General features: G+C 54.0%; 1 protein-coding gene across 1 annotated transcript; it reads right to left on the bottom strand.

Annotated features, from left to right (window-relative positions):
- Positions 1-272: 272 nt before the first annotated feature.
- Positions 273-12,422, bottom strand: LOC122319714 (mucin-2-like; the record flags this gene model as incomplete). Its single annotated transcript, XM_043209542.1, has 10 exons — positions 11,913-12,422; positions 10,503-11,699; positions 10,110-10,352; positions 9,609-10,022; positions 6,789-9,269; positions 5,052-6,701; positions 3,057-4,964; positions 2,775-2,969; positions 663-2,687; positions 273-575 (listed from the first exon to the last, which is right to left on the bottom strand). Coding segments are annotated over exons 1-10 (10,860 nt in total), but the record flags the coding sequence as incomplete, so codon positions are not given.
- Between the last annotated feature and the right edge of the window lie 6 nt (positions 12,423-12,428).

A 12,428-nucleotide genomic window follows, 5' to 3' on the forward strand; every position in this document is an offset into this window, starting at 1 on the left:
GTTGCCTCAGTTGGTTTCAGAGTTGTCGGTTTGGCCGAGGTTCCTTCTGTGGGCTTCACACTGGTTGCCTCAGTTGGTTTCAGAGTTGTCGGTTTGGCCGAGGTTCCCTCTGTGGGCTTCAAAGTTGTGGGCTTCACACTGGTTGCCTCAGTTGGTTTCAGACTTGTCGGTTTGGCCGAGGTTCCCTCTGTGGGCTTTGAAGTGGTTGCCTCAGTTGGTTTCAGAGTTGTCGGTTTGGCCGAGGTTCCTTCTGTGGGCTTCAAAGTTGTGGGCTTCAAAGTTGTGGGCTTCACACTGGTTGCCTCAGTTGGTTTCAGAGTTGTCGGTTTGGCCGAGGTTTCCTCTGTGGGCTTCAAAGTTGTGGGCTTCACACTGGTTGCCTCAGTTGGTTTCAGAGTTGTCGGTTTGGCCGAGGTTCCCTCTGTGGGCTTCAAAGTTGTGGGCTTCACACTGGTTGCCTCAGTTGGTTTCAAAGTTGTCGGTTTGGCCGAGGTTCCCTCTGTGGGCTTCAAAGTTGTGGGCTTCACACTGGTTGCCTCAGTTGGTTTCAGAGTTGTCGGTTTGGCCGAGGTTCCCTCTGTGGGCTTTGAAGTGGTTGCCGCAGTTGGTTTCAGAGTTGTCGGTTTGGCCGAGGTTCCCTCTGTGGGCTTTGAAGTGGTTGCCTCAGTTGGTTTCAGAGTTGTCGGTTTGGCCGAGGTTCCCTCTGTGGGCTTCAAAGTTGTGGGCTTCACACTGGTTGCCTCAGTTGGTTTCAGAGTTGTCGGTTTGGCCGAGGTTCCCTCTGTGGGCTTTGAAGTGGTTGCCTCAGTTGGTTTCAAAGTTGTCGGTTTGGCCGAGGTTCCCTCTGTGGGCTTCAAAGTTGTGGGCTTCACACTGGTTGCCTCAGTTGGTTTCAAAGTTGTCGGTTTGGCCGAGGTTCCCTCTGTGGGCTTTGAAGTGGTTGCCTCAGTTGGTTTCTGAGTTGTCGGTTTGGCCGAGGTTCCTTCTGTGGGCTTCAAAGTTGTGGGCTTCACACTGGTTGCCTCAGTTGGTTTCAGAGTTGTCGGTTTGGCCGAGGTTCCCTCTGTGGGCTTTGAAGTGGTTGCCTCAGTTGGTTTCAGAGTTGTCGGTTTGGCCGAGGTTCCCTCTGTGGGCTTCAAAGTTGTGGGCTTCACACTGGTTGCCTCAGTTGGTTTCAGAGTTGTCGGTTTGGCCGAGGTTCCCTCTGTGGGCTTCAAAGTTGTGGGCTTCACACTGGTTGCTTCAGTTGGTTTCAGAGTGGTCGGTTTGGCCGAGGTTCCCTCTGTGGGCTTCAAAGTTGTGGGCTTCACACTGGTTGCCTCAGTTGGTTTCAGAGTTGTCGGTTTGGCCGAGGTTCCCTCTGTGGGCTTCAAAGTTGTGGGCTTCACACTGGTTGCCTCAGTTGGTTTCAGAGTTGTCGGTTTGGCCGAGGTTCCCTCTGTGGGCTTCAAAGTTGTGGGCTTCACACTGGTTGCCTCAGTTGGTTTCAGAGTTGTCGGTTTGGCCGAGGTTCCCTCTGTGGGCTTTGAAGTGGTTGCCTCAGTTGGTTTCAGAGTTGTCGGTTTGGCCGAGGTTCCCTCTGTGGGCTTCAAAGTTGTGGGCTTCACACTGGTTGCCTCAGTTGGTTTCAGAGTTGTCGGTTTGGCCGAGGTTCCCTCTGTGGGCTTTGAAGTGGTTGCCTCAGTTGGTTTCAAAGTTGTCGGTTTGGCCGAGGTTCCCTCTGTGGGCTTCAAAGTTGTGGGCTTCACACTGGTTGCCTCAGTTGGTTTCAAAGTTGTCGGTTTGGCCGAGGTTCCCTCTGTGGGCTTTGAAGTGGTTGCCTCAGTTGGTTTCTGAGTTGTCGGTTTGGCCGAGGTTCCTTCTGTGGGCTTCAAAGTTGTGGGCTTCACACTGGTTGCCTCAGTTGGTTTCAGAGTTGTCGGTTTGGCCGAGGTTCCCTCTGTGGGCTTTGAAGTGGTTGCCTCAGTTGGTTTCAGAGTTGTCGGTTTGGCCGAGGTTCCCTCTGTGGGCTTCAAAGTTGTGGGCTTCACACTGGTTGCCTCAGTTGGTTTCAGAGTTGTCGGTTTGGCCGAGGTTCCCTCTGTGGGCTTCAAAGTTGTGGGCTTCACACTGGTTGCCTCAGTTGGTTTCAGAGTTGTCGGTTTGGCCGAGGTTCCCTCTGTGGGCTTCAAAGTTGTGGGCTTCACACTGGTTGCTTCAGTTGGTTTCAGAGTGGTCGGTTTGGCCGAGGTTCCCTCTGTGGGCTTCAAAGTTGTGGGCTTCACACTGGTTGCCTCAGTTGGTTTCAGAGTTGTCGGTTTGGCCGAGGTTCCCTCTGTGGGCTTCAAAGTTGTGGGCTTCACACTGGTTGCCTCAGTTGGTTTCAAAGTTGTCGGTTTGGCCGAGGTTCCCTCTGTGGGCTTCAAAGTTGTGGGCTTCACACTGGTTGCCTCAGTTGGTTTCAGAGTTGTCGGTTTGGCCGAGGTTCCCTCTGTGGGCTTTGAAGTGGTTGCCGCAGTTGGTTTCAGAGTTGTCGGTTTGGCCGAGGTTCCCTCTGTGGGCTTCAAAGTTGTGGGCTTCACACTGGTTGCCTCAGTTGGTTTCAGAGTTGTCGGTTTGGCCGAGGTTCCCTCTGTGGGCTTCAAAGTTGTGGGCTTCACACTGGTTGCCTCAGTTGGTTTCAGAGTTGTCGGTTTGGCCGAGGTTCCCTCTGTGGGCTTCACACTGGTTGCCTCAGTTGGTTTCAGAGTTGTCGGTTTGGCCGAGGTTCCCTCTGTGGGCTTTGAAGTGGTTGCCTCAGTTGGTTTCAGAGTTGTCGGTTTGGCCGAGGTTCCCTCTGTGGGCTTCAAAGTTGTGGGCTTCACACTGGTTGCCTCAGTTGGTTTCAGAGTTGTCGGTTTGGCCGAGGTTCCCTCTGTGGGCTTCAGAGTTGTGGGCTTCACACTGGTTGCCTCAGTTGGTTTCAAAGTTGTCGGTTTGGCCGAGGTTCCCTCTGTGGGCTTTGAAGTGGTTGCCTCAGTTGGTTTCAGAGTTGTCGGTTTGGCCGAGGTTCCCTCTGTGGGCTTTGAAGTGGTTGCCTCAGTTGGTTTCAGAGTTGTCGGTTTGGCCGAGGTTCCCTCTGTGGGCTTCAAAGTTGTGGGCTTCACACTGGTTGCCTCAGTTGGTTTCAGAGTTGTCGGTTTGGCCGAGGTTGCCTCAGTTGGTTTCAGAGTTGTCGGTTTGGCCGAGGTTCCCTCTGTGGGCTTCAAAGTTGTGGGCTTCACACTGGTTGCCTCAGTTGGTTTCAGAGTTGTCGGTTTGGCCGAGGTTCCCTCTGTGGGCTTCAAAGTTGTGGGCTTCACACTGGTTGCCTCAGTTGGTTTCAGAGTTGTCGGTTTGGCCGAGGTTCCCTCTGTGGGCTTTGAAGTGGTTGCCTCAGTTGGTTTCTGAGTTGTCGGTTTGGCCGAGGTTCCTTCTGTGGGCTTCAAAGTTGTGGGCTTCACACTGGTTGCCTCAGTTGGTTTCAGAGTTGTCGGTTTGGCCGAGGTTCCCTCTGTGGGCTTTGAAGTGGTTGCCTCAGTTGGTTTCAGAGTTGTCGGTTTGGCCGAGGTTCCCTCTGTGGGCTTCAAAGTTGTGGGCTTCACACTGGTTGCCTCAGTTGGTTTCAGAGTTGTCGGTTTGGCCGAGGTTCCCTCTGTGGGCTTTGAAGTGGTTGCCTCAGTTGGTTTCAGAGTTGTCGGTTTGGCCGAGGTCCCTTCTGTGGGCTTCAAAGTTGTGGGCTTCACACTGGTTGCCTCAGTTGGTTTCAGAGTTGTCGGTTTGGCCGAGGTTCCCTCTGTGGGCTTCAAAGTTGTGGGCTTCACACTGGTTGCCTCAGTTGGTTTCAGAGTTGTCGGTTTGGCCGAGGTTCCCTCTGTGGGCTTTGAAGTGGTTGCCTCAGTTGGTTTCAGAGTTGTCGGTTTGGCCGAGGTCCCTTCTGTAGGCTTCAAAGTTGTGGGCTTCACACTGGTTGCCTCAGTTGGTTTCAGAGTTGTCGGTTTGGCCGAGGTTCCCTCTGTGGGCTTTGAAGTGGTTGCCTCAGTTGGTTTCAGAGTTGTCGGTTTGGCCGAGGTTCCTTCTGTGGGCATCAAAGTTGTGGGCTTCACACTGGTTGCCTCAGTTGGTTTCAGAGTTGTCGGTTTGGCCGAGGTTCCCTCTGTGGGCTTTGAAGTGGTTGCCTCAGTTGGTTTCAGAGTTGTCGGTTTGGCCGAGGTTCCCTCTGTGGGCTTCAAAGTTGTGGGCTTCACACTGGTTGCCTCAGTTGGTTTCAGAGTTGTCGGTTTGGCCGAGGTTCCCTCTGTGGGCTTCAAAGTTGTGGGCTTCCCACTGGTTGCCTCAGTTGGTTTCAGAGTTGTCGGTTTGGCCGAGGTTCCCTCTGTGGGCTTCAAAGTTGTGGGCTTCACACTGGTTGCCTCAGTTGGTTTCAGAGTTGTCGGTTTGGCCGAGGTTCCCTCTGTGGGCTTTGAAGTGGTTGCCTTAGTTGGTTTCTGAGTTGTCGGTTTGGCCGAGGTTCCTTCTGTGGGCTTCAAAGTTGTGGGCTTCACACTGGTTGCCTCAGTTGGTTTCAGAGTTGTCGGTTTGGCCGAGGTTCCTTCTGTGGGCTTCAAAGTTGTGGGCTTCACACTGGTTGCCTCAGTTGGTTTCAGAGTTGTCGGTTTGGCCGAGGTTCCCTCTGTGGGCTTTGAAGTGGTTGCCTCAGTTGGTTTCAGAGTTGTCGGTTTGGCCGAGGTTCCCTCCGTGGGCTTCAAAGTTGTGGGCTTCAAAGTTGTGGGCTTCACACTGGTTGCCTCAGTTGGTTTCAGAGTTGTCGGTTTGGCCGAGGTTCCCTCTGTGGGCTTCACACTGGTTGCCTCAGTTGGTTTCAGAGTTGTCGGTTTGGCCGTGGTTCCCTCTGTGGGCTTCAAAGTTGTGGGCTTCACACTGGTTGCCTCAGTTGGTTTCAGAGTTGTCGGTTTGGCCGAGGTTCCCTCTGTGGGCTTCACACTGGTTGCCTCAGTTGGTTTCAGAGTTGTCGGTTTGGCCGAGGTTCCCTCTGTGGGCTTTGAAGTGGTTGCCTCAGTTGGTTTCAGAGTTGTCGGTTTGGCCGAGGTTCCCTCTGTGGGCTTCAAAGTTGTGGGCTTCACACTGGTTGCCTCAGTTGGTTTCAGAGTTGTCGGTTTGGCCGAGGTTCCCTCTGTGGGCTTCAAAGTTGTGGGCTTCACACTGGTTGCCTCAGTTGGTTTCAGAGTTGTCGGTTTGGCCGAGGTTCCCTCTGTGGGCTTTGAAGTGGTTGCCTTAGTTGGTTTCTGAGTTGTCGGTTTGGCCGAGGTTCCTTCTGTGGGCTTCAAAGTTGTGGGCTTCACACTGGTTGCCTCAGTTGGTTTCAGAGTTGTCGGTTTGGCCGAGGTTCCTTCTGTGGGCTTCAAAGTTGTGGGCTTCACACTGGTTGCCTCAGTTGGTTTCAGAGTTGTCGGTTTGGCCGAGGTTCCCTCTGTGGGCTTTGAAGTGGTTGCCTCAGTTGGTTTCAGAGTTGGCGGTTTGGCCGAGGTTCCCTCCGTGGGCTTCAAAGTTGTGGGCTTCAAAGTTGTGGGCTTCACACTGGTTGCCTCAGTTGGTTTCAGAGTTGTCGGTTTGGCCGAGGTTCCCTCTGTGGGCTTCACACTGGTTGCCTCAGTTGGTTTCAGAGTTGTCGGTTTGGCCGTGGTTCCCTCTGTGGGCTTCAAAGTTGTGGGCTTCACACTGGTTGCCTCAGTTGGTTTCAGAGTTGTCGGTTTGGCCGAGGTTCCCTCTGTGGGCTTCACACTGGTTGCCTCAGTTGGTTTCAGAGTTGTCGGTTTGGCCGAGGTTCCCTCTGTGGGCTTTGAAGTGGTTGCCTCAGTTGGTTTCAGAGTTGTCGGTTTGGCCGAGGTTCCCTCTGTGGGCTTCAAAGTTGTGGGCTTCACACTGGTTGCCTCAGTTGGTTTCAGAGTTGTCGGTTTGGCCGAGGTTCCCTCTGTGGGCTTCAAAGTTGTGGGCTTCACACTGGTTGCCTCAGTTGGTTTCAGAGTTGTCGGTTTGGCCGAGGTTCCCTCTGTGGGCTTTGAAGTGGTTGCCTCAGTTGGTTTCAGAGTTGTCGGTTTGGCCGAGGTTCCCTCTGTGGGCTTCAAAGTTGTGGGCTTCACACTGGTTGCCTCAGTTGGTTTCAGAGTTGTCGGTTTGGCCGAGGTTCCCACTGTGGGCTTTGAAGTGGTTGCCTCAGTTGGTTTCTGAGTTGTCGGTTTGGCCGAGGTTCCCTCTGTGGGCTTCAAAGTTGTGGGCTTCACACTGGTTGCCTCAGTTGGTTTCAGAGTTGTCGGTTTGGCCGAAGTTCCCTCTGTGGGCTTCAAAGTTGTGGGCTTCACACTGGTTGCCTCAGTTGGTTTCAGAGTTGTCGGTTTGGCCGAGGTTCCCTCTGTGGGCTTCACACTGGTTGCCTCAGTTGGTTTCAGAGTTGTCGGTTTGGCCGAGGTTCCCTCTGTGGCCTTCAAAGTTGTGGGCTTCACACTGGTTGCCTCAGTTGGTTTCAGAGTTGTCGGTTTGGCCGAGGTTCCCTCTGTGGGCTTCAAAGTTGTGGGCTTCACACTGGTTTCCTCAGTTGGTTTCAGAGTTGTCGGTTTGGCCGAGGTTCCCTCTGTGGGCTTCAAAGTTGTGGGCTTCACACTGGTTGCCTCAGTTGGTTTCAGAGTTGTCGGTTTGGCCGAGGTTCCCTCTGTGGGCTTTGAAGTGGTTGCCTCAGTTGGTTTCTGAGTTGTCGGTTTGGCCGAGGTTCCCTCTGTGGGCTTCACACTGGTTGCCTCAGTTGGTTTCAGAGTTGTCGGTTTGGCCGAGGTTCCCTCTGTGGGCTTCAAAGTTGTGGGCTTCACACTGGTTGCCTCAGTTGGTTTCAGAGTTGTCGGTTTGGCCGAGGTTCCCTCTGTGGGCTTCACACTGGTTGCCTCAGTTGGTTTCAGAGTTGTCGGTTTGGCCGTGGTTCCCTCTGTGGGCTTCAAAGTTGTGGGCTTCACACTGGTTGCCTCAGTTGGTTTCAGAGTTGTCGGTTTGGCCGAGGTTCCCTCTGTGGGCTTTGAAGTGGTTGCCTCAGTTGGTTTCTGAGTTGTCGGTTTGGCCGAGGTTCCTTCTGTGGGCTTCAAAGTTGTGGGCTTCACACTGGTTGCCTCAGTTGGTTTCAGAGTTGTCGGTTTGGCCGAGGTTCCCTCTGTGGGCTTCAAAGTTGTGGGCTTCACACTGGTTGCCTCAGTTGGTTTCAGAGTTGTCGGTTTGGCCGAAGTTCCTTCTGTGGGCTTCAAAGTTGTGGGCTTCACACTGGTTGCCTCAGTTGGTTTCAGAGTTGTCGGTTTGGCCGAGGTTCCCTCTGTGGGCTTTGAAGTGGTTGCCTCAGTTGGTTTCAGAGTTGTCGGTTTGGCCGCGGTTCCCTCTGTGGGCTTCACACTGGTTGCCTCAGTTGGTTTCAGAGTTGTCGGTTTGGCCGAGGTTCCCTCTGTGGGCTTTGAAGTGGTTGCCTCAGTTGGTTTCAGAGTTGTCGGTTTGGCCGAGGTTCCCTCTGTGGGCTTCAAAGTTGTGGGCTTCACACTGGTTGCCTCAGTTGGTTTCAGAGTTGTCGGTTTGGCCGAGGTTCCCTCTGTGGGCTTTGAAGTGGTTGCCTCAGTTGGTTTCAGAGTTGTCGGTTTGGCCGAGGTTCCCTCTGTGGGCTTCAAAGTTGTGGGCTTCATACTGGTTGCCTCAGTTGGTTTCAGAGTTGTCGGTTTGGCCGAGGTTCCCTCTGTGGGCTTTGAAGTGGTTGCCTCAGTTGGTTTCAGAGTTGTCGGTTTGGCCGAGGTTCCCTCTGTGGGCTTCAAAGTTGTGGGCTTCACACTGGTTTCCTCAGTTGGTTTCAGAGTTGTCGGTTTGGCCGAGGTTCCCTCTGTGGGCTTCAAAGTTGTGGGCTTCACACTGGTTGCCTCAGTTGGTTTCAGAGTTGTCGGTTTGGCCGAGGTTCCCTCTGTGGGCTTTGAAGTGGTTGCCTCAGTTGGTTTCAGAGTTGTCGGTTTGGCCGAGGTTCCCTCTGTGGGCTTTGAAGTGGTTGCCTCAGTTGGTTTCAGAGTTGTCGGTTTGGCCGAGGTTCCCTCTGTGGGCTTCAAAGTTGTGGGCTTCATACTGGTTGCCTCAGTTGGTTTCAGAGTTGTCGGTTTGGCCGAGGTTCCCTCTGTGGGCTTCAAAGTTGTGGGCTTCACACTGGTTGCCTCAGTTGGTTTCAGAGTTGTCGGTTTGGCCGAGGTTCCCTCTGTGGGCTTCAAAGTTGTGGGCTTCACACTGGTTGCCTCAGTTGGTTTCAGAGTTGTCGGTTTGGCCGAGGTTCCCTCTGTGGGCTTTGAAGTGGTTGCCTCAGTTGGTTTCTGAGTTGTCGGTTTGGCCGAGGTTCCCTCTGTGGGCTTCAAAGTTGTGGGCTTCACACTGGTTGCCGCAGTTGGTTTCAGAGTTGTCGGTTTGGCCGAGGTTCCCTCTGTGGGCTTCAAAGTTGTGGGCTTCACACTGGTTGCCTCAGTTGGTTTCAGAGTTGTCGGTTTGGCCGAGGTTCCCTCTGTGGGCTTCACACTGGTTGCCTCAGTTGGTTTCAGAGTTGTCGGTTTGGCCGTGGTTCCCTCTGTGGGCTTCAAAGTTGTGGGCTTCACACTGGTTGCCTCAGTTGGTTTCAGAGTTGTCGGTTTGGCCGAGGTTCCCTCTGTGGGCTTCAAAGTTGTGGGCTTCACACTGGTTGCCTCAGTTGGTTTCAGAGTTGTCGGTTTGGCCGTGGTTCCCTCTGTGGGCTTCAAAGTTGTGGGCTTCACACTGGTTGCCTCAGTTGGTTTCAGAGTTGTCGGTTTGGCCGAGGTTCCCTCTGTGGGCTTCACACTGGTTGCCTCAGTTGGTTTCAGAGTTGTCGGTTTGGCCGTGGTTCCCTCTGTGGGCTTCAAAGTTGTGGGCTTCACACTGGTTGCCTCAGTTGGTTTCAGAGTTGTCGGTTTGGCCGAGGTTCCCTCTGTGGGCTTCACACTGGTTGCCTCAGTTGGTTTCAGAGTTGTCGGTTTGGCCGAGGTTCCTTCTGTGGGCTTCAAAGTTGTGGGCTTCACACTGGTTGCCTCAGTTGGTTTCAGAGTTGTCGGTTTGGCCGTGGTTCCCTCTGTGGGCTTCACACTGGTTGCCTCAGTTGGTTTCAGAGTTGTCGGTTTGGCCGAGGTTCCTTCTGTGGGCTTCAAAGTTGTGGGCTTCACACTGGTTGCCTCAGTTGGATTCAGAGTTGTCGGTTTGGCCGAGGTTCCCTCTGTGGGCTTTGAAGTGGTTGCCTCAGTTGGTTTCAGAGTTGTCGGTTTGGCCGAGGTTCCCTCTGTGGGCTTTGAAGTGGTTGCCTCAGTTGGTTTCAGAGTTGTCGGTTTGGCCGAGGTTCCCTCTGTGGGCTTTGAAGTGGTTGCCTCAGTTGGTTTCAGAGTTGTCGGTTTGGCCGAGGTTCCCTCTGTGGGCTTTGAAGTGGTTGCCTCAGTTGGTTTCAGAGTTGTCGGTTTGGCCGAGGTTCCCTCTGTGGGCTTTGAAGTGGTTGCCTCAGTTGGTTTCAGAGTTGTCGGTTTGGCCGAGGTTCCCTCTGTGGGCTTCACACTGGTTGCCTCAGTTGGTTTCAGAGTTGTCGGTTTGGCCGAGGTTCCCTCTGTGGGCTTCAAAGTTGTGGGCTTCACACTGGTTGCCTCAGTTGGTTTCAGAGTTGTCGGTTTGGCCGAGGTTCCCTCTGTGGGCTTCAAAGTTGTGGGCTTCACACTGGTTGCCTCAGTTGGTTTCAGAGTTGTCGGTTTGGCCGAGGTTCCCTCTGTGGGCTTTGAAGTGGTTGCCTCAGTTGGTTTCTGAGTTGTCGGTTTGGCCGAGGTTCCCTCTGTGGGCTTCAAAGTTGTGGGCTTCACACTGGTTGCCGCAGTTGGTTTCAGAGTTGTCGGTTTGGCCGAGGTTTCCTCTGTGGGCTTCAAAGTTGTGGGCTTCACACTGGTTGCCTCAGTTGGATTCAGAGTTGTCGGTTTGGCCGAGGTTCCCTCTGTGGGCTTTGAAGTGGTTGCCTCAGTTGGTTTCAGAGTTGTCGGTTTGGCCGAGGTTCCCTCTGTGGGCTTTGAAGTGGTTGCCTCAGTTGGTTTCAGAGTTGTCGGTTTGGCCGTGGTTCCCTCTGTGGGCTTCACACTGGTTGCCTCAGTTGGTTTCAGAGTTGTCGGTTTGGCCGAGGTTCCTTCTGTGGGCTTCAAAGTTGTGGGCTTCACACTGGTTGCCTCAGTTGGATTCAGAGTTGTCGGTTTGGCCGAGGTTCCCTCTGTGGGCTTTGAAGTGGTTGCCTCAGTTGGTTTCAGAGTTGTCGGTTTGGCCGAGGTTCCCTCTGTGGGCTTTGAAGTGGTTGCCTCAGTTGGTTTCAGAGTTGTCGGTTTGGCCGAGGTTCCCTCTGTGGGCTTTGAAGTGGTTGCCTCAGTTGGTTTCAGAGTTGTCGGTTTGGCCGAGGTTCCCTCTGTGGGCTTCACACTGGTTGCCTCAGTTGGTTTCAGAGTTGTCGGTTTGGCCGAGGTTCCCTCTGTGGGCTTCAAAGTTGTGGGCTTCACACTGGTTGCCTCAGTTGGTTTCAGAGTTGTCGGTTTGGCCGAGGTTCCCTCTGTGGGCTTCAAAGTTGTGGGCTTCACACTGGTTGCCTCAGTTGGTTTCAGAGTTGTCGGTTTGGCCGAGGTTCCCTCTGTGGGCTTTGAAGTGGTTGCCTCAGTTGGTTTCTGAGTTGTCGGTTTGGCCGAGGTTCCCTCTGTGGGCTTCAAAGTTGTGGGCTTCACACTGGTTGCCGCAGTTGGTTTCAGAGTTGTCGGTTTGGCCGAGGTTTCCTCTGTGGGCTTCAAAGTTGTGGGCTTCACACTGGTTGCCTCAGTTGGTTTCAGAGTTGTCGGTTTGGCCGAGGTTCCCTCTGTGGGCTTCACACTGGTTGCCTCAGTTGGTTTCAGAGTTGTCGGTTTGGCCGTGGTTCCCTCTGTGGGCTTCAAAGTTGTGGGCTTCACACTGGTTGCCTCAGTTGGTTTCAGAGTTGTCGGTTTGGCCGAGGTTCCCTCTGTGGGCTTCAAAGTTGTGGGCTTCACACTGGTTGCCTCAGTTGGTTTCAGAGTTGTCGGTTTGGCCGTGGTTCCCTCTGTGGGCTTCAAAGTTGTGGGCTTCACACTGGTTGCCTCAGTTGGTTTCAGAGTTGTCGGTTTGGCCGAGGTTCCCTCTGTGGGCTTCACACTGGTTGCCTCAGTTGGTTTCAGAGTTGTCGGTTTGGCCGTGGTTCCCTCTGTGGGCTTCAAAGTTGTGGGCTTCACACTGGTTGCCTCAGTTGGTTTCAGAGTTGTCGGTTTGGCCGAGGTTCCCTCTGTGGGCTTCACACTGGTTGCCTCAGTTGGTTTCAGAGTTGTCGGTTTGGCCGAGGTTCCTTCTGTGGGCTTCAAAGTTGTGGGCTTCACACTGGTTGCCTCAGTTGGTTTCAGAGTTGTCGGTTTGGCCGTGGTTCCCTCTGTGGGCTTCACACTGGTTGCCTCAATTGGTTTCAGAGTTGTCGGTTTGGCCGAGGTTCCTTCTGTGGGCTTCAAAGTTGTGGGCTTCACACTGGTTGCCTCAGTTGGATTCAGAGTTGTCGGTTTGGCCGAGGTTCCCTCTGTGGGCTTTGAAGTGGTTGCCTCAGTTGGTTTCAGAGTTGTCGGTTTGGCCGAGGTTCCCTCTGTGGGCTTCACACTGGTTGCCTCAGTTGGTTTCAGAGTTGTCGGTTTGGCCGAGGTGCCCTCTGTGGGCTTTGAAGTGGTTGCCTCAGTTGGTTTCAGAGTTGTCGGTTTGGCCGAGGTTCCCTCTGTGGGCTTCACACTGGTTGCCTCAGTTGGTTTCAGAGTTGTCGGTTTGGCCGAGGTTCCCTCTGTGGGCTTTGAAGTGGTTGCCTCAGTTGGTTTCAGAGTTGTCGGTTTGGCCGAGGTTCCCTCTGTGGGCTTCAAAGTTGTGGGCTTCACACTGGTTGCCTCAGTTGGTTTCAGAGTCGTCGGTTTCTCCGATGTGCCTTCCGTAGGCTTAAGTGTCGTGGAGGAAGTTACTTGGGTTGTCCCGAAAGTCGTCCCGATAGTTGTTTCTAGCGTGGGCTTCGGGGAGGTGCCTCTGCTCGTTGAGGCACTGGAAGTGCGGTGCTCACAGGAGGGTGTGGTGGGATGATCGGGACACGGTCGCGACGGCGGCTTCAGGGTCGTGGTGCTGGTCTTGTTGTTGCACGGATTGCGGAAGTGGAGCACGATCTCGTTGGACTTCTGGCCCGGCGCGATGCGGATGTGCGGGCCGAGCATCGTGAAGGCGGCCGTGGTGGCCACCAGGAGGCAGAAAACGAACAGTTGCATCTTGTCAACGTGGTGCTGCTCTCTCCTGGACTGGTGTACTGTTGCGAGGCGGGTTCAGAGTGCTGTGAACAC

This window comes from Drosophila ficusphila, unplaced genomic scaffold (genome assembly GCF_018152265.1).
Source record: "Drosophila ficusphila isolate 14025-0441.05 unplaced genomic scaffold, ASM1815226v1 contig_197, whole genome shotgun sequence".
Classification (NCBI taxonomy): domain Eukaryota; kingdom Metazoa; phylum Arthropoda; class Insecta; order Diptera; family Drosophilidae; genus Drosophila; species Drosophila ficusphila.